Source organism: Protopterus annectens, chromosome 1.part0 (assembly GCF_019279795.1).
Source record: "Protopterus annectens isolate FY-2018-M chromosome 1.part0, PAN1.0, whole genome shotgun sequence".
In the NCBI taxonomy this organism is placed as follows: Eukaryota; Metazoa; Chordata; order Ceratodontiformes; family Protopteridae; genus Protopterus; species Protopterus annectens.
Window position 1 is genome coordinate 1272556498 of NC_056725.1, and position 21815 is coordinate 1272578312.

At 37.3% G+C, this 21815-nt stretch overlaps 1 protein-coding gene across 1 annotated transcript in view; it reads left to right on the forward strand.

The window, feature by feature from the left end:
- The window catches only part of CCBE1 (collagen and calcium binding EGF domains 1), a 1498511-nt gene that overhangs the window by 1103901 nt on the left and 372795 nt on the right, over positions 1 to 21815 (forward strand). Inside the window, exon 4 of the mRNA XM_044070315.1 lies at positions 15711 to 15845. Within this exon, the coding sequence (XP_043926250.1) occupies positions 15711 to 15845 (135 nt within the window). The remainder of the gene's footprint in view (positions 1 to 15710; positions 15846 to 21815) is intronic.

The window sequence follows — 21815 nt, forward strand, 5'->3', positions numbered from 1 at the left end:
AGCTTTAATGGAAATGCTGCACATTTGCAAGTCAAATGGTACAAGGTTACTCTCTTAAAGGGCCTTAACCTGATATGTGACATCAAAAGAACTTGCTGAAGAGACAGATTTATCTAACAGATGTTGCCCACCTTTGGAACAAGCTTCCTATTCATGTTAAACAAAGCCCCTCATTGGCCCTATTTAAGTGTAATTTGGACGATTGGATGGGTAACCAGAAATTCACCCTGGTGGTTCCACTAGTGACCCTCTTGGACAGGGGCAGTAGGTATTGAATTTAGTGTCTGCTTGCACCAGACACCCTTGGGAACATGGGTTGAACTTGAATAGGCTTGTAAGGGCCATGGGGCCATTAGCCTAGTAAGCTCCTATGATCCTACGACATTAGATATTGCAATGTATTCAGAATTGCAGTGTATCACTGTACCTCTTCCAGCCTTGAACAAGCCTGTCTGAAAAGACTATTTGGATCAGTTCATCCATCTGCTTTCCAAATAGTAAATAAATAAACAAGTAAATAAATAATGAAGTACAGCGTTGGAAAGTTTGTTAGAATAGTTAAATATCTCTTGTGAGCATAGCTCTCAACTTTCCATCTCCAAAATGAGGAATACTGCCTCTCATAATGTGGAACAAATGGGCAAAATGTGGAACACATACTAATGGCTTACTAACGTCTTAAAATAGGAAGCTCATAGGATGATTAAAATATGCTGGTTTTAATTGTAAAAAGATGTTTTAATTAATTAATTAATTAATTAATTATATTTCAGTTCTATTTACCATGGATATCAATTAAAAATATTCCCAGACCATTCCAATGTGGAATTTGAGGAACGTGAACTTTTTAAGACCCTAAATGAGATACATTCCTCATAATGAGGTATACTTGAGCAGCATGCTTGTGAGTATCTCCAGACCACAGTGTCTTTATTTTTATTATTATTTTTTTTTTGTGTGTGTGTATGTGTAATGCTGCATTATGTAGAAGCTGTGTACAAAAGACATAGCAAATATAAATCTATGCTTTAGGTACTGTCTACTTCAAAGTACCATGTGGCTTGCAGTCTGGAGTCATTTATTCATTGATAAGATCTGGAATGTAAGTACAGTGAGCTTTTCAAAGTTATTTTTCATCATCTGGATGTGGATCAGTTAAAAGTTTTAATTTATAATCTAGTTAAAATATATAGTATATTTAACAGTAATAATAATAATAATAATCTACTTTTTCTGAAATTTGGAATATACAAGATAAGATGCTAGACAATGAAGGGTTAAGCCTCACCTCTGGAAAGAGAAATCTTGATAAATATTAATTTGATTTAATTTGATAGTAGCTTATTCGAAAACGATAAGTGCCATAACAAATGTTATATTTAAGAACATCCTCGACTTGCTTTAAACTGAGAGTGCACACTAATTATACATATATCTCTGGTTCTGTAAATTAAGAGATTACAGGTACTGCCCTATATCCTTACCGACAATGATGATCCTTTTCCTAGATAAATATTTGTAACTTTTTTCTGTGCAAGATCACAGTACAGTAAGGATCGGGGAATTTGCACTTTTTCCACTGTAGTACAATCTCAGAGTTGGTATATTTAATTAGCGGGGCTGTTGGGGTGAAGGGAGCTTACTACTTTCAAAAAATGCTTAACATTTTTTTTGCAATGCACACACACACACACACACACACACACACACACACACACACACACACACACACACACACGCACACACGCACACACACACACACACACACACACACACACACACACACACACACACACACACACACCAGGTTTATATGAGCAATAATTAAAAAACTGATTCATATTTTTAGTCCTTTGTACCCCCCCCCCCCCATTATTTCTGGCTTTGTCCAGATTTCTTGCAAGGGGCTATATGGGTTATACAGAGCAGATGCTAAATGTAAAGCAAGTTACAACTAATTACATTTTTTAGACTTTTAGGAACGTCAGTAGCCGTTGAAGACTGCATTGGACAAATTGTGGTATGAACCTCTTTAATGTTGAGTCTCACAGAAGACAATGAGTCTCTGTACAAAGGGTTAAAGTTGTTAGTCATCATAGAAGTAAACATAATGTGAACAATTTAACAGATACTGAGTCTTTCATCACTAGCCAGTTCTATTTTAGTGATTTTATTTTCTCAGCTATGCAGGAGGTCACAGAATAAAGACTATGCCTTGACTGCATAAACCAGAACTCCTCCAGAGGATAGAATACAGCTTAATTCTTTGCTCTGACAGAGCACTGCGTGTGAAATGAATGATTCAACCATGTCCTTGAGGTCTTAAAAAATGACAGGCTGTAAATGCTCCTTTTACATCCTTCTGTGCCATTACTGCTGTGCAAGTGAAGCATTTATAAACACTTCTTATGTAGCTGTGTACAGTCAGATTTTTTTAGGAAGTTGGATATTGCTAATGGTTGCAGGTATCTGCGTATTATTAACCATTCATTTGATAAAAACATTGTACCATGGCAGCAATTCACACAATAAATACTTTAATAAACAAGATTAAGCATTTTTCATCTAGAAAATTGTAATAGACTTTATAGTCTAGTTTGCTACTTACTGTCTTTCTTAGATACGTGCAGAGTAGGTCACATGACTAAAGATCATGTGATAGAGTCAGTAGAGCAGATAGGGTGGGGGAAGAGTGGCAACTCCTCTGGGTGAAAAATGTTGGAGGTGTGATCAGCAGATCCTGATCTTTCTTTAATGCAATACTTGCTTTTAATAGCCAGTATTGCATTTGTGGTCAAATCTGAGTGCTGTAGAGCTCCATGTGTGGCCTAAAGTATAGCAGCACTAGAGGTAGTGCAATGGTTAGCATTGTTGCCTCACAGCAAGAGGTTCTCTGGTTTGATTCTTGGCTGGGGTGCCTTCTGTGCAGCATTTTCATGTCTGCCCTGTGTTCATGTGGGTTTCATCTGGGTGCTCTAGTTTCTTCCCACATTCCAAAGATGTGTGTCTGGAGTATTTTGCCTTTAGCCTCTGCTGAAAATGTGCTCTGTCCCAGTTAGACTTTCCTGGTAAACAAATGTTAAATAAAACTACAGGATGCATTGCAAAAAGCAGTTTGATACAGTACCTGAGTGCTGTAGTGGACCTTGCAGGCTGGGTATAAACTGTAGCAACTGTTTGCTACATTTGTAGCAATCAGTTTGCTTCAGTTTATAACAAGGATTTTTTTTTTAACTAAAACCTGAGCTCCATAGCACTTATGCATCCAGAGTATAAACTGAGGCAATAGTAAAAAGGACAATACAGTAAGTAAATTCAATGTTTTTTTTTTTTTGAAAGGGAATAAATATCCCTGCACCTCTGTTTGTACCTTTTTATTTCTAAGAAATATTGTCATTGAAGTCAAACTATTTCAAAGAAAAGAGAAATCTGTGTATATGACTTTTTCATTGAGCTGGTGAGAGCTCAGAGGTGTGGTGGCATGGGGTAAGGCTCTCACCACATCAAGGAATGAGTTGCTTAGAAATATTCCTTTACATATTTTTTGACAACATCCTATCCAGAGGTCTTTTTATGTGTAGTAGGTTTGTTTTAGGAAGTTGAGCTTTGATAAGCAAAATATATTAAAGAATTATATATTTATAAACAGCTAGCATCTATATATCAGCAAGTTAAGACAAAAGTACTTATTAAATGCTAACAGGGTTAGGCACATGTCAAAAGGTGCATTATATTCCTTTATGGGCCTACTAAGACAACACTAGACTGGGATGATAACATCCCTAAATCTTGGCAATCTGCTAAGTAGAAGGACTTTCTAATTATCATTGAAATGTGATAGTTAAAGGAGAACTCACTCTCAACAAAGTATTTAATAATTAGCTCAGTTTTGAGAGGACCTACACTGTGGAAGGTACTAGGGTACATGGGTTTATCAACTGGCATATACTACTCTTTTTTTTCTATTTATCCTTAGGCAGTGGTTTTGTCACCATGCGTTCTTATGTGATAGAACCCCCTGAGAGATTTGGGAGTCTTCGGGAGAATTCATGATAGCTCAAAGTATCCAGACATCTGCAGATGTGGTCATCCTGAGACATTTGATGTCAGACTTGACATCAGAGAAATAAATGCCAAATAGCTGCAGCCATAGCACAGATCCCTTTGGAACCCCACTCTCCTTTTTGGCATCTATTTCTCTGAAATAGAAGAAAATGCTGACCACTTATGGCTGACAAATTTTGCAGATGATTGCAAGCTGGGGTTTAGCATAAACTCCCCTGCAGAAATTAGCCTTTTTCAAGAAGATCTGTTTCTGACTAACAAATAGTGCCAAACCCATGATCTTAAACTCAGTGTTAAGAAAAGCATAATTGTACCATTTGGGAAGCCAACCATCCTAGCTAATAACCATGTTGGTAATACACCCCTAAGAGTCAACCCAGTGGTCAGGGATCTGGGTACATAGACAGACAGCAGCATTACATTTGACCACCTCATGGCCGCAGTGGTGAGGAAATCTTTTTATGTTGCACAACTCATAAGTAAGGGGATGACATCTAGGTCCAAACAAGTCATTATCCCACTGTACTCCAACCTTATCAGACCCATCATAGAGTACAATGCTCCTTTTGGTATGTACCTGACCAGGCATATGCAGCAACAAGAGTGAACATATAGAGATTATTTACAAAAAGGATACAAGGTGTAACAAACCTGGCTTGTGCAGAGCACATTACACCCCTTTCTATCTACTCAGTCTCCTATAGATTGCTGATGGGTTATCTATGCCTGATTGACAAGGCATCTGCAATCCCCATACGTATGAACTTCCTACATATTTGTAAGTCAAACAGTACTGAAATACAAGGTCTAGGGTCCTGAATTTTGTTTGTGACTTAAACAGAACATGCTGGAGAGACAGATATGTGCACCCAGTTTAAGTGCTACCTAAACCAGTGGATGGGGAAATGGAAATTTACATCGGGCCTAGCTCCCATGTCCCTTATGGACAGAGGCAGCTTATAAATTCCTGGCTCTCAATGTCTTATTTGGATACAGGATATCATTATGCTTTCAGGAAAGCATGGCTAAGCTTAGAAAGCGCCCCTCCCCCCTCGGGTTGTTAGCCTAATAACAATCTATGAATATAAGACAATGTGTCTTTTGTTGGAGAGAGTGCACACAAGCTTGACCTGACCAATTAGTTCTCTAGTAGGTTACATGCAGGTTTACATTAGTTTGATTAGCTGGTCTATAATGCCTGAGTGAGTGATATTATTAAAGGCCTTAGTCAGATCAACATATGATGTATCTACTGTTTTGCCTTTATCCAAGGCTTTAGTGACTTTTTGAAAGATGTTCATTGGGTTATGTAGGTAGGGTCTATACTGTTCACAAACCCAAAATAGTTTGTTTTGGGGGATTTTAGGCTGTCAATATCTTTAAAAGATCAATAATGATACATTCCATTGTGACTGAGCTGTAGCTACTGGGATCAGTGGTAGAGCCACCTTCATGAAGGGGGTGACCAGCACTTGTCTCCATACCTCTGACATAAAGCCATTTGAGAGGCTGAGTCTGAATAGATGTGGGTCTGTGAAATAGTATACAAAATTGAAATGAGACACCTTAGCACATTGTCAGGTGATCAAATTAGATAATTTGTCTTGGAGACAGGATGGGGAGTGACAGGGGAAGATGCCTGAACTTAATTTTTCTACAAAATATCTGGCATGTCATCAGTGTAGCCATGTACCTGGTAATGCTGCAACTGAGTAATTAGCCAAGTAGTCAATGATGCTGTAACTAATCACAGTGCTAGTAGAGTGAACACATCATCTTTGCATGCCACTCTGTTAAGAGGCCTGTGAAATGCTGAGCTGAATATGAACGCACATTATCCAAGCGAAATATACTGCAGACAAACACATGTCACAAGCTGACAGAAAGTGTTGTCAACAATTTAGCACAACTAGCCAGGTTTTGTACTATTCAATGTATCTCAGCCAATGGTTGCATGGTGGGGCCCTGCAACTAATCCTCATGTTCCTAGCAATCTGTCCCAAGGAGAAGATGGTCAGCTTCTGTCAGGAGCCATACCATGGCAGTGTCATGGCATGCCTGACCAACTAGATCAACCATGTCTTGGGACCATTATGCCCTCAAACAGCTGACAGTCACCTTAGGCCACACCCCCCCCCCAAAGTGCTCACATATGGCAATGTCATTGTCATCATTGTTCTCATATTCTTTATGCAAGAATCAGGGACAAGGACAAAATGATGGGTACAAAAATGCTAAAACTGGGGGCAATTTTTAAATATTACTTTAATTCACTTATAAAGTAAACAGAGCTTGTTTTACATCAAAATGCATTTTGTAAAGAATAAGAGGGTGAAAAAGGATGAAACTAATGTCTGGCATTGTTGACTGACTACAATTCTCAGTGACTTACCAGAAAATAAAATATGTCACAAAGGACAGGGCAAAAATATGAGGCAAAATCAAGGACATTTTCCAAAGTCAGGGACAGCTGAGAATTATGATCATCATCACTGACAGGCATTGTGACCAGCCTTTCTCACTGGTAGAGTCTGTTACAAAATAATGAAATGTGAGGTGAAAATGCAAATAATACACATATAGAGTATTGTATAAGGTATGAACAGTTGACATGTCTGTCAAACAGCCATGACCTTCTTCTAGCAAGAAATATTTCTGTCTAAATGACAACTGCATATGAACCCAAAAAACTGAAACAAGACATGTAAGATGTCTTCTGTAGATTAAACTGTATTTCTTGATTTGTCTGTCCAGTGTCTCTGTTTCTTTGCACATTCATGGATCTTAATACACTACGTCTCTGCATAATGGCCATGCCTGTTGTATCTCCACATAACGGGCCTGCCTGTTATATCACCAGATAATGGGCGTGCCTCTTATATCTCTTCATAATGGGCATGCCTGTTATATCGGCACATAATGTACATGCCTGTTATATCTCCACATAATGGGCATGTCTGTTATATCTCCATGTAACGGGCATGCCTGTTATATATCTATGTAATGGGCATACCTGTTATATCGCCACATAACGGGCATGCTATTGGCTCCATATGGCAGTCATTACTAATTATCCAGCTGTGGACCACTTAGTATGTGCTATATACCTGCAGTAGTGTTGGGACAGTGGTCTGGTTCATGATGTCTAAAGCCAGTGTCAATTCAAAACATACTACTGCTGTTATTATAATGTGTGCAGATTTGACTAAGTATATTAGCTGCATAGTGCATATCTACTGTGTGTGTGTGTGTGTGTGTGTGTGTGTGTGTGTGTGTGTGTGTGTGTGTGCAAGTGCACATTGTGGCAGTCTGCATGTATGCTACTGTTTACTGAGGAACCTGCAGTTTATTTGCACAGCATACTTCATGTCTGCATACTATTCCTACTTATTAGCAATGCCTGTACTAGAGTGTTTACCATGTGCATTCTATGCACTGCTGGAAGGCCAATGAACATGCCCGGGACTTATAATCACACCATCACAGAAGAAAATTTAACAATGAACAGGTATTCAGAAACAAACAGTTTCTACAAACAACACCTCTGCAGGTATATAGCACATACTACAAAGTGAACTGGCACCACATCTGTGTGCCCTGTTCAATCACAGCCTCACCTCAGGCTTTGTCCCTACCAAATGGCGCACTGCTACAGTCATCCCTCGCCATAAAGGAGGAGCAACTACAGACCCTGGGAATGTTTGCCCCATTAGCCTGATGAGTCTGATATGTAAGACTATGGAGCGCATCATCATGGACGTAATTAACAGGGATATAGGGAATCTCCAAACTCTAGATCTGATGCAATTTGGCTTTGTGAAAGGTAGATCATGCCTGCTGAACCTGGTTGACTTTGTTGTGTTAGTCGCCAGAGCTGTGGATGAGGGCAAGGCAGTTAATACAGTCTACCTTGATCTGGCCAAGGCCTTTGATACCATTGCCCACTAAGGAATTATTGATAAACTCGCCAAACTAGGCAGCAACCCTTATATCACTAGATAGGTTGTAAATTGGCTCACAGACAGAACCCACAGTGTGAAAGTAGTAGTGGATTCCAAGTCAGACTGCCGACCAGTCACAAGTGTAGTCCCTCAGGGATTTGTCCTGGGTCCTCTCCTGTTTGGCATCTACTTCTCAGAAATCCAGGCCAACAAGGAGGGACTCTGGCTGACCAAGTTCATAGACGACTGCAAGCTGGGAGTCATTATTAACTCCCCAAGTGATTTAGACATCCTACAGAAAGGCCTCAGTGAGACCAATGACTGGTGTCGAAACCATGGCCTTAAGCTTAATGCCAAAAAATGCATCATCATCCCCTTTGGGAAAAACTCAGTTCCCACTAATTATCACATCAATGGGAGCTCACTGAACACTGAAGGCATTATAAGAGATCTGGGAACACAGGTTGACAGCAACCTTTTCTTTGGCTACCACATTGCCACTGTGGTCAGAAAGTCCTTCTATGTGGCACATCTCATTACCAAGGGTTTTGCATCCAGGAAGAAAGAGGTCATCATCTCTCTCTACTCTTCCCTCATTAGACCAGTCATCGAGTATAATGCCCCATTTGGCATGTGCCTCACTAGACACATGCAACAGCTGGAAAGGCCACAAAAGTACCTCAGGAAGAGGATCCTAGGGTTTAAACACATATCCTACATGGACAGACTCAAAAAACTTCAACTATTCTCTGTCTCATATCATCTACTAAGAGATGATCTCTGCTTGACTTACAAAGTCATGTGTGACCTAGCTCTGTTTGAAATGCTACATCTAAAGAAATCCCAGTCCCTCCAAACCACATGTTTCAGAGACCTCAACCTCATTACCACAATCAACAGAACATGCTGGAGGGACAGGTTCATAACCCAGAGACTGCCCATGCTCTAGAATAGATTTCCCATACATGTCAAGCAGAGTACCTCACTGTCCCTCTTCAAGAGAAATCTTGATGAATGGATGGGAAATAGAAAGTTCACCCCGGGGATCACGCCAGTGGTTCTACTTGATAGAGGCACTGGGAACTAACGTCAAGCAGCATGATGCCAGGACACTTCTATAGGCTAGGCTTGTAAAGGCTCCAGAGCCATTAGCCTAGTACACACCTATGAACCTATGAACAAATTACATGAAATGATGAATAATGGCACACATGGAGAGACTGATTCAGAGATGCACTTAACTACTTTAGAGGAAAAATAGTGCAGTATGCATCACAAGCAAATGACCACGTAATGACATGCTAATGAATGTTAACATAATACAAGTACCAAAATCAAACATGGTGGAGTGATTCAGAAACATGAAAAATTAGCACAATGGTGCTATTGTGAGCACCATAATTTTCTGGTGTACCAGAATATCACTTTTCCAAAGATCAGAAAATACAACGGGATAAGCAGTGTCCACAAAACCAAGGTTCTTCAAGAAATAAATCCAAATCAGCCAGTCTACACCACTGAAAACAAACTTATTTAGAGCTTTCATCTTGGTTAATACCAAGACTTCATCCGAATAAAAAACATACCAAGCAAGAGCTTAAATATACTTGATCAGTTAACCACTTAATCAATTAAATAATTAGAAAAAAGTATGTTCTTTTAAAAAGACAGACCTCATTTTATACAATAAATTCATCTGGTCAAAGCCCTATACTTTAAAACAGGGGCTATAGACAAGGTTTCATTAAGACCAGATTCAAGTAGTATGGTGCTTCCATTTGGTGAAGGTTCCAAAGAAGTTAAAGCTATAATGCTAAAATACTGGACTATTTTTAGGAGTAACCCTGATTTATTTAAAATTTTTGGGGAAGAGCCGAAATTTGTGAACAAAATGGGTAAGAAACTGAAATATTTGTTTGAGCGTAACATCATTTTACATAATCCATTTGAGAAAGGAACTAATAAATGTGGTTGTTGCTCATACTGCAAATATATTTTGGATGAAAAAATAATCTGTTTACCAAATAGGGCTCACCTGGTGTTTTTTAAACCAGGGAATTGTACAACAAAATATTTAGTTTACTTAGCTGTGTGTGATTCATGTAAACATTTTATGTAGGGAAAACAGAGAGACAACTTTGTAAATGTATTTATGAACATGTTTATGCAATCCTACATAAAAATAACAAAAATGCTTTGTTTAGACACTCATTGGAATGTGTAGATTTTAAAAAGTTCAGATTTGGTATTTTAGAAGTTGTACATAGATCTTCAAGAGGGGCTGGTGGGAATTGGATATAGAATTATGTGAATTAAAATAGTAATTTTTACTTTGTTCATTCCTTGAACCTGGTCTTAATGAAACCTTGTCTATAGCCCCTGTTTTAAAGTATAGGGCTTTGACCAGATGAATTTATTGTATAAAATGAGGTTTGTCTTTTTAAAAGAACATACTTTTTTCTAATTATTTAATTGATTAAGTGGTTAACTGATCAAGTATATTTAAGCTCTTGCTTGGTGTGTTTTTTTATTCTGATGAAGTCTTGGTATTAACCAAGACGAAAGCGCTAAATAAATTTGTTTTCTGTGGTGTAGACTGGCTGATTTGGATTTATTTCTTGAAGAACCTTGGTTTTGTGGACACTGCTTATCCTATTGTATTTTCTGAAGTTTGTGATGCAAGGGTGAGATATTCTTCCTCTGTGATTGCACTTTTCCAAAGATGTTAATAGTAGCATCTGCCATGGCTGATCAGCAAGTGTTAGTGTCCCCCTTGAGGGGACAATATAGATGATGTTCTATGTCACAATCCACACCATCACTGAAGAGTCTGCAGCCATAAATAGATGAAAAAATTACATGGAGCTGCTTACTGCTTGGTGTGATGGATTTGAAGTGTTCTTAAGACACTCAGTCTTGCTGACTGGATTCTGCTAAAATTCAAAGTCTGGTTATATTTGCATTCACAGTCTGTTGCATACAGAAACTTGCAGAATATACACTGATGCGAGAATATACTTTGCAGCATCAACTTTAGAGAGCAGTAACAAATAACTTTTTATAATAAACCAAACGGAACAATGTTGCAGCTTAAAAGTACTGTTCCAACTTTACTTCTCATATAGTACAGATGATGTGAGAGATATAACATTTACCTTAGGACAAATGAGTCCCTACCATACCTCTAACATAACTGGATTTATACAGCTCTTTATATACAGTTTTAGTCCTCTTGGTATTCTATTTTGGAGAATTGCTTATCCTGTAGAAACAATACTAAGCTTCCTTGTTTAACAATGTCTTGTAAGAGACCAGCTTTTCTGACAGTGTGAATATCCTGTAACAGTGTCCTGATGTCCATGTAGAAAAACATATTTTGAGGAAACACATTGTTCTGTATTCTATTTGGATCTGTGTATAAGAACATCTGTTCTTGTGCCATATCCTGTTTTCCATGCAGAAAAACATATTTTTGAGAAAACACATTGTCACAGTGTCATAAACATATCCTGTTGTTTTAGGAAACATATTGTGTCCATCCTGTTATTTTAGGAAACATATTGTGTCCATTTTTTATATGCAGAAAAACATGTCAGTGTTCTTTAAAAGCAGATTTTGCATTTTTGCTCTTGCATACATCCTGTTTTTAAGTCTGTAAGGGAAAAATGTCCATTCTTTAAAAGCAGATTTTGTATTTTTGCTCTTGCATACATCCTGTTTTTAAGTCTGTAAGGGAAAAATGTCCATTCTTTAAAAGCAGATTTTGTATTTTTGCTCTTGCATACATCCGGTTTTTAAGTCTGTAAGGGAAAAATGTCCATTCAGCAGATTCCTTTTCCAAGCCACTCATTTAGTATGACTGCTGATCACATATTACTAAACTCTGTTTCTGCATTTAAGCAAGCCTTTTCTTTCAGCATATTTACAACATAATTAATTTCAGACTAATATTAATAAAATCTAACAATAGAGAAAAATAGGACTGCCTTACAGAAGAAGGGGGACAGACTCCCCAGCTGGTGGGGTAGGAATAGTATACTGCTGTCAGTAATACTTTAATACACTGTACACCACCAAACTAATCAGTAGTAGTTCTCTGTCTCTCGCTCACACTGTTACTCTCTGTTTTCATTGCTTTCTTTTATTTTCTTTGTCTGTAGTCTTAAATGGGGTACAGGCAGAGGTGACGTGGCATTCATCACAAAATGTACAAGCCACTGGGCTAGACTTGGATATTTAAGTTTCTTGAGGACTGCCTCTGCATTGTGATAAAGTTCACTGTGAGAAAGTTGACAGAGGGCTCTCTCATGACCTCTGTTGCTCTTTCTTGGGGTTGCGGTGAAGGCCAAAGCGCCTCATCTGAGGGTGGCTTGGACAGGGGTAGGCCTCCTGGATCAAGCAGCTGATGATACTTGCAATGGCTTGCTGGAGTGTCCCCTAATGTAACTTACTGACTCACACAACTGGCTGGCCCCATCTGTCAAGCTTCAGCTGTGGAGCTTGTACACAATGTCAACCACAGAGATGACTGACTTTAGAGTGGGTTCCTCTCTTGGCCAATTTGGTCGTCAAGAGATTTAAGCTCGGTCACCAGTAGAGGTGTTAACTAGCTGTATGTTGTTTGAAACCATATTTTCAGAATACCCATTTGCAATAACCCTGCAATACAAATAAACACTTCCTGTACTGTTAGTAGGCTCATCCTTTGCTAGTCTACTCGATCTGATAGCTTACCCCTTATGATTAATAATCTCAAATTTTAAGTAACTGTTACTAGACATGTCCTTGCATCCTTTTCTGCCTCAAACTTGATCACCGCCATTTGTTTTGTTATCATACTTCTGACCTTTTTACCAAATCTCACAAGAATACATTTATGGACATTAATGGTGAGGCCAGTGCTAGTACACCAAATGTGTGTTCTGAATGGTAACCCATGTGAGGATAAACTGTCAACCCCCTAGCATCAGCTGATGTCTTATTGCTTAAATTATGAAAGCATTACCATTTAATACTTTTAACTTGTTAATTATTCCCTTAAGTGGAACAGTTTCTAATGCCTTAGCAAGGTGAAGAGAAACCGTATACACTGTCATAATACTGCCGTTACTTTCTCCTTAAAGAATGGTTCAGGAATGAAGAGACAAAATTTTCTCTTAACAATCCAGTACTTTTTTTTACATATGACAGAAATAGATTCTCTGTGTCTTTTTGGATAAGCTCCATTATGACTGTCTCCATAATGTAAATAGAATGCTTGTAAGTGTGAAAAGCAAATATAAATAGAATAAATTCAATGTTGATGATGAGTTAAACTTGGAAATATTTGGACTGCAATAGCAGACATTTAGGGATAAACAAAGGGTAGAATAATGGCTAAATAATGTGATACAAATAAATAGTAGTTTATTCAGTCTGTATAATGCACATGTTTTCCTTCTCCCAACCCTTGATCATTTAACTTTGATCAAGTGACAGCAATCTCAAAAGTTTCATGTCAAAGTCACAAAATTCTACACAAAGTAATTTTGACCACCACTTTAATTCAGTAAAAGACCCGCCTCACCCCACTACTCTTTAACTGTGATTACACTGGTGGTATAGGGAAAATTTCCCCCACCACTCAAACACATTTGTAAAACGGCAGAAATAAAATGCGTCTGTATTTGGTAGGAACTGCTGTGATCCTGCACCCAGCTCAGTCTAGTGCAGCCACCCTGCGTGCTGAGTCTCAGTCATTTGTGGTAGTGGGACATACAGTAACAAGCAATGTGTCCAACGTGAATTACTTACTCCTGCACAGTCATACCTGCAAGAAGGACTGCAGTGCTGGAAGTTGGCAATGCAGGCCTGCTTACAAACCTATTTGGGCTTTTTTTAACTTCTAGGTAAAGGCTTTAGCTAATTCTATGAAATAGTTTAAAAAGAAAAGAAAAGCTGAGCTGATAGGTTTATAGCATTAAAAATCATTGAAAATGTGCCTTGGGTCAGAACTGAGTTGTCTCATTATCTCAGCACCTAATATAACATCAGTACAGCACTGGTGCTGTATGCTAAGGTAACACAGGACTCAGTTATTTATAGAAAAAAAGTAAATAAACAACTGATTTGCATGATTTTTAAAATGAATATGCTTTGGTATACATGGTGTATGTCTAGCTGTACCCTTGTATATAGTATATTGGACTTTGGGTTTGGAAAAATGACTTAAAATAGGTACATGATCATATTGCCTTACTTTTTACCTTTCTGTACACATTTTCTTTAAGAATTGATTAATTCCATTATTGCCTATAATACTAAAGGTATTATTCTTTCATTCAAGTAACGAGATGTCATGCCTAAGCCAAACTAAAATAAACCCTGATTGCAAAATTCATAAGAAATCCTTCAAAATGAAGAGTAAAAAGTTAATTAAGATGGCCTGAACTGGCAACTGTTGATTATTGCACTTATTAAATAATGAAGCCAGCATAACCCTTTAAAAGTACAAATGATAAGTATAGGAGGACCTACTAATATTAGAAGGCAGAAATCACATATTGTCAGCTGATGTTACAAAAGAGTTGAAAGGTTTATACACCATAACATGTTGTCATCTCATATATAAATATATATATATATATATATATATATATATATATATATATATATACATATATATATATATATATATATATATATATATATATATACATATATATATATATATATATATATATATATATATATATATATACACTGTATAAGTAACTGTTTAGTGCTTTGCTTTGTACTACAGATATAACAATGGGTGACTACCACTATAGAGGATTATAAGTGGGGTCTGACCTTTATCAACATATTTTGTGTTTGAGACGTCTGCCAAAAAATTCACCTTGAGAGTGGAGTACAGTGAACTTCAGGAAGCAAATCTTGACATCCATGTTGAGAACACATGATAAGTTGGTTATGATCAGAGAGACATTATCATAATTCTTTGTAATGTGTGGCTCTTTACCTGTTCCATGTACTACAAGTTATAGAAAAGAACTCTAGGAGTGCAAAGTGATTTACAGCTTGGAAAGTCATATAACACTTAAGTTATAGAAAAAAAAGACTGCAAGACTCCAAAGTGATTTACAGCTTAGAAAGTTATTAAGCACTTACAATATCCACAGAGACTGTGGGCAGAAGTGGTGTCTATCTAATGAACAAATGGCTTTAAAAGCTGTTAGAAACTTCACACTGCCACTTGGTGTGTGTGTGTGTGTGTGTGTGTGTGTGTGTGTGTGTGTGTGTGTGTGTGTGTGTGTGTGTGTGTGTGTATGTGTGTGTGTGTGAAACAATGAAGTGTGTAATAGTTCTTAAAGTTGGGAAGACACTTTGCATTCTGTTCAGTGGTGGCTGAAATTTTGCACCAGCATGAGCTGATTACTTAACAGCACTGAAAGGTGCTTAACAAAATGTTGTTAGAACCATCAAAGTTGCCTTTTTCCTGAATTTGGAACATAGTCATTGTGTTCTACATACTACATAAATTGTAATACAGCCAAACAAAAGTAATATGCATTACAGTCTGACAAAGGTAAGAATGTGCTCATTATACTATATACATGATAACCATACTGCCTGGTAGGCATCGGTTTCTGTGTATTCCTTTCCTTATCTTGATTGGTGATTGCACTAAGTATTTAGAGATATCTGTTTTCTTTTTAATTCCAGACTATGATGTCTGTGCTGGAGCTCCTTGTGAGCAGCAGTGTACCGATAACTTTGGACGCGTTCTCTGTACTTGTTACACAGGATATCGTTATGACCGTGAGCGACACAGGAATGGAGAGAAGCCATACTGCATGGGTAGGTGATTTTTGTAGGAACTGCAAATAACTAACATGTATGATGTTTATTCTATATGTTCGTTAACTAATAAAATAGTTTGATATAAATGTTTACTTATTCAAGAAAATGTATATTACCTGGATAAGTGCTCAAAAACGCAGTAATAGTTATAACAAACTCATAAGCTAGTAATGTAAATGGAAAATAGAAATCAGCATGAAAGGAAAGTATGACTGGATATGCTTTTAACAAATCACCTTAAAGGGCTATGCATGAAGCGATACCTTAATGTATGTCTGACACTTGTCTTTTGATAAAAAAGAAAATGATTATACTTCTGTATACGGAAAGGGGATTTGGTTTTCCCTATAATAGGAAGCCCAGTTTCAAAATCAGCACTGAAAAATGGGAACAACAGTAATTTAAACAGGACTTTGAACCTCGTGGGATTAGTATTTTCAAATTCATTTAAAAGTACACAGTGAAAGATGACACTGAGGAGCATGTCATACTTAGCTACACAATAATCTGTCAGAATAATCATCAGCCTGCCTGAAGTCACATTTCCAGACTGGCAAAGAAATCCAAGATCAGCAGTTTGCTTTTTTGTTTGATGGTTGTGGAACTAGGAAAGGATTGTAGGTTTGTTTGACCCTCTCCATTATTTTTAGGAATTTGTTGTCTCACCTGATGAGTATGCATATATAATGGAATATAAAGAAGAAAAATTAATTCTTAAGACATCTTTCAAATGTATACTTAATGTAATTGATCCAGTAACACAAGATTTATTTCACTTATAAGACGTCTTTCAACTGTGCCTTGAAATTGTATGTAACAATGATGTCTAATGCTCGGTAGTTTTTTCCAAACTGCTGCTACCAACTGGTTTTACTTGTGGCAGAAAAAAGTCTATGAAACAGTCCAGCTACCTAGTTAGCAATATTGTTAACAATAAATAAATAAATAAACAAATACATGTTTTGGCCAACAATGACAAAGGGCTGCATTCTGAGATGGGAAAAAGTAAAATGTTGAAGCTCACCAGAAATTATTTATCAGCAAGTGGTGCAGTTTGTTTAGCTATATGATGAATGCTGGTGATGTCTTATTTTAAAACATAAATAGGCACCTTTTGGGGGAAGAAAGACAACAACAAAGAGAGCACAATTAGCAAACAACTGTATCAACAAATCATCTCACTGTCTCTTCCTTGACATTCCCTTAGCTTGATACGTTTTATTTAGGTCTCGCTACCTGACTTAAAAATATTAACGTTAACATTTCAATACATAATAGCATATCCTTCATGAGTATAATGGTCTAAGGTATTAGGACTGCAACACACGTCATTGTTACCACTAAAATAAAAGCTTCTACTTTGCATTTTTGGTTGAAATAGATCTGTGGATAAAAATCAGATACTGTATTCCAAATATAAATGTCTGCATTTTAACACATCCATTGCATCCTATATACTACCCCTACAGATTAGGACAGAGTTCATTTTATATATTCTTTTTCAAAGTCAGGTTTTAAACACAAAATGTGGATCACCTTTGTTAAACAGGGAGTACATAGCTTTGTTTGAGTGCATTAACTAATCATACACTTTCGGCCATTTAATGATAATCTGCAATGACAGATAAAGTTAAATGCCATTCCCCAGGGCTTAATGACAACATATACCTTAATGGATTCTTGTCATTAAAATCCATGGATATATAAGTTAGGTTTTAACATTGGCATTTTGAATTTTTATACATATTTAGATATATATATTATTTATTTATTTATTTATTTATTGCATTTTGAATTATGCACACATATATGCAAATATGTGTTAGAACACAATATTGTTAAATCCTTACCAGACTAGTGTTTAAGATTTGGAACTTTAATTATTTTATTAGTCTTGGTTATGGTATTTTGCTATTACATTGGATGTTTTTACCACATGACTATTTTTATATTATTATATTTAAAGGGTTGTTTAAATTAAATGTGATTATCTGAAGAAGTCCTGGTATACTAGGACAAAAGTGCTTATTAAAGGATTTATTCTTCTCTATGATTCCTATGGTTTGTTTGTTTTTTTGTTTTTTTGGGGGGTAGTTATTTGTAATTGTCTCTCCTATTTTTTACTAATACTAAGCTCACAAACCCATCATTTATTCATATGAACTAACTAAAATGTTTCCCTTCAGAATGTTACCAAGTGATGCAAATGGCATATTTCTTTAAGATCTATAACGTTCAAGAAATGTTACTGTTTTATAGGAATGCTTATCTACTCTCAGATCTCACAAAAAAATTCTGCCTATCCTGTGACATGCAGTAGTTAAGCAATAACCCACGCCTGGGTGTGGGTAATGCTAGATTTACCCATGGTTGGTGTGGTTTGGTCACAAGGGTGAAGCCCGAGTGGCCAAACAAAGGCAACCGTGGGTAAATCCAGCATTACCCACACCCAGGCATGGGTTGTTGCGATTATACAATGACATTATTTAAGAAAAAAAATACTTACTTTTCTTAAATAAAGGCACTGTATAATGCCTCCTTGCTGCCCTTCCGCAGCTATCCAGTATTCTGCGGCAGTTCTGATGTATTGCGCATGTGTATGCTTACGCAGTGCATCAGAGCTGTGTGTGGAAGCAACGGAGAAAGGAAGATCTCCATTGCTTTTTTAAATGTGTCTCGCTATGTTAAAAGAGTTTAACATAGTGAGATAGCTTTAAAAAAAGCAACGGAGAAAGGAAGATCTCCATTCCCTTTTTTAAAGCTGTCTTGCAGTTAAACGAGTTTAACATAGCGCGATATCTTTAAAAAAAGCAACGGAGAAAGGAAAATCTCCATTGCTTTTTTTTTTAAGATATCTCACTATGTTAAACTCATTTAACATAGCGAGATTACAGCAGTGGAGCTCTTCTGTTCTCCGTTCTTCTACCAAAAACACAAAAAAAACAAAACTTTTTCCATTAGTATAAGTCTAATTTACAACGGGCACGCTGACCAGTCAGCGTGCACGTTTTGGAATATTGATCGGGGGGTCATTGTATAATTGTAAATAAACAATCCAGATATTCTACATGCTTTTGGTCTTGGCCTGAAATATCTGACTTGATCTAAATAATAAATGAAATCAATTAAACCTTGCATACAGAGATCTTACTTAGCAGTGTCAGGTTTTACATCAAACTAATTCTATTACTGTAAATGAAAATTTAGTATTGTTGACAGTACAATTTGCCTCGGTCATACTGTATACTTCTATTCAGTGGCTGTCAGTAACCCATGTTAATTTGAATAGTTTCCTATAATGGCTAATGGCATTGAAATTCCTGAGAGCCAGTAATCTAATACCTACATTTAAAAGTTTTTTTTTTAATTATTGGAACAGTTCATGGAGGCTCTTGTTTCAAGTAGTTTCCTTGTATGTGTGTGTTTTTATTCCTAGTTCTTACTTGTTTCAGAACTCTATTATTCTGTAAATCTTGAATGGTATCTAACAGTTTCCCTGCTTAGGGTACGTCTTTATTATGCTAATTTTATTTACTTACAGTAGCAATGTGTTGTCTCCTATTTTACATATTTCATCAGCTTGTTATACTGTAAATAGTTCATGTGTGTTTCTGTTATTTATGCCAATGTCATTTTATTCTTTAAGTCTTTATGGGTATATTCAAGCCAATAACACCAAACCACACTAGATGTATACATGCATGTTTCAGTCTGTTTTTGACAATGTCAGTACGGCATAAGTACAGTAAGAAGTTGTGTACATTCAGAAGCCATCTACCTGAAACTCTGGTATGTCCTTAGAGGGGCCATTTGAATGTATTCTATGGGCCTCCACTGCAGGAGGTTTAAGGTTTTACACAGTGAAGACCCTAACTTAGCTGGGTCTTTCTTATAGTTTTTACTGACTGGTATGTATTTATGACCTTCTTATCTTTTGGTTTGGATTTTTTGTTTGATCAGAGACTGCTTCCTTTCTCCAAAAACCCAATGGGCAAGCTTAAAAACAAACAATGGTTCTGACCTCCCAAGTCAAATATTTCTTCTGTAAATATATTTACAAATGTGTTAAGATAATTTTCTTTAAAAATCATTTTTTTTTCTTTAACCTTGCCCTCCTTCGATCTTAGCCCCTTGTTTTCAAAGTACCACACTCTGATGCCCTGCAGTCTATTTTATTTTCTGTTGCTGAAATCACTAATCTGTTTCCCCATTTTCTTGTGTTTGTACTTTGCATCATCACACCTTCTATCCTGACTTCTGTTTATTACTCTTTTACAGTTGTCAGTGGCTGTGACCATGTACCTACCATACTGGAGTGGAACCAATCTATACCATAGCGAGTTGTCTTTCTGGGAAACAACTTCCATCTTTAATTAAGTTTTTAGCTGCCCCATATGTATAGTTATAGTATCTGCTGTTCTCACATTTATAAAATTACCTTCCTTTGTGCAGTATTAGTGCATCTAAGTTTTTCTGTAGATTTATTTAAACAGTAGCCCTAACTACCTACCTGTCATGTACGGAACACTTGAAAGATTGCTCCCTGCCTCATCCCGTATCTCTTTACTCATTCCCCCTACCTTGGTTAACACTGTTTCATAGTGCTTGTTCTAACACATAATTTCAGCAGCATCCACAGAATGCTGACCAGTCTTTTCAATGCAATTGCAACTGAGTGTGAGAACAGACACTTCACCTGTTTTTTTTGTTTTCGTTTTTTTTTTCACTTCCACCCCTTCCGAGTTTCATTACCCACCAACCAGTCCACTGTTTTCCAGATCCACAGTTTACAATAACACCACTTCCCCCACTCATCCCACCCCCTTTCTGGCTCCTACCTTCTCACAATACACTTAACCATTCTTCTTAACAGCCTTACTGTCCTTCTGTCCATCCTCTTCATCACAGCAAATGGTAGAAAGCATGATTCCCATTCAAATGACATCTCCAAACTCATGTAAAAGTAGCAGCCTATAATCATTGTCCTGCTCTTATCAGGCAATATATATGTCAATCAAAGTTCACTGTATATCCACTGCACTCACTCCTGCGAAAAACAACGCTTTGTATCTTTACTATTCTAAATGCACATAATATGACTAACCGCTGGGTGAACTTCATACCTTCCTTACCACTAACTCTCCTGACATTGCTGTCATAAATGAGTCATGGTTAAAATCTAGCTCTCTCAGTTTTAACCATCTTCTACCCTTCTTTAACTATGCATTCAGTGTCAATCCTAGGAAAACAACAGGAAGAGGAATTCTATTAAGTCACACCTTAACTCCTCAACTAATGTACATGTAAATGACTCATCTGATTCAGACTCTGACTAGCTACTACTAAAATTCCCCTCCCATAGGTTCATAGGTTTGTACTAGGCTATCGGCCCCAGGGCCTATACAAGCCTAGCCATAACAGTTACTCAGCTATTTCTTCCCATGAAATTTACTTCCCTGGTCCCCTGTCTAGCAAGGCGACTGATGTGATCCCTGGGGTGAATTTCCTATCTCCAATCCAGTTGTCAAGGTTCCTTTTGAAGAGGGCCAAAGAGGCTCTCTGCTTGACATGTATGGGCAGTCTATTTCAGAGTATGGGGAGTCTCTGGGACAGGAACTTATCTCTCCAGCATGTTTTGTTCATTGTGATGACCATGTTTAGATCCCTGGAGTGCATGACTCTGAGGGATTGGGATTTCTTTAAGTGTAGCATGTCCAACAGCTCAGGGTTTGACATGGCCTTGTATGTTAAGCAGAGATCGCCTCTGAGTAGACAATATATGAAAGAGTATACCTGGAGTTTTTTTAGATGGTCAGCATAAGGCATCTGCTTTAGGCCTGTGATTCTTTTAGTGAGGTATTTCTGCGGCCTTTCCAACTGTTGCAGGTGTCTTGTGAGGTACATACCAAATGGGGTGTTGTACTCTATAATGGGTCTAATGAGGGATGAGTACAGTGGGACAATTAC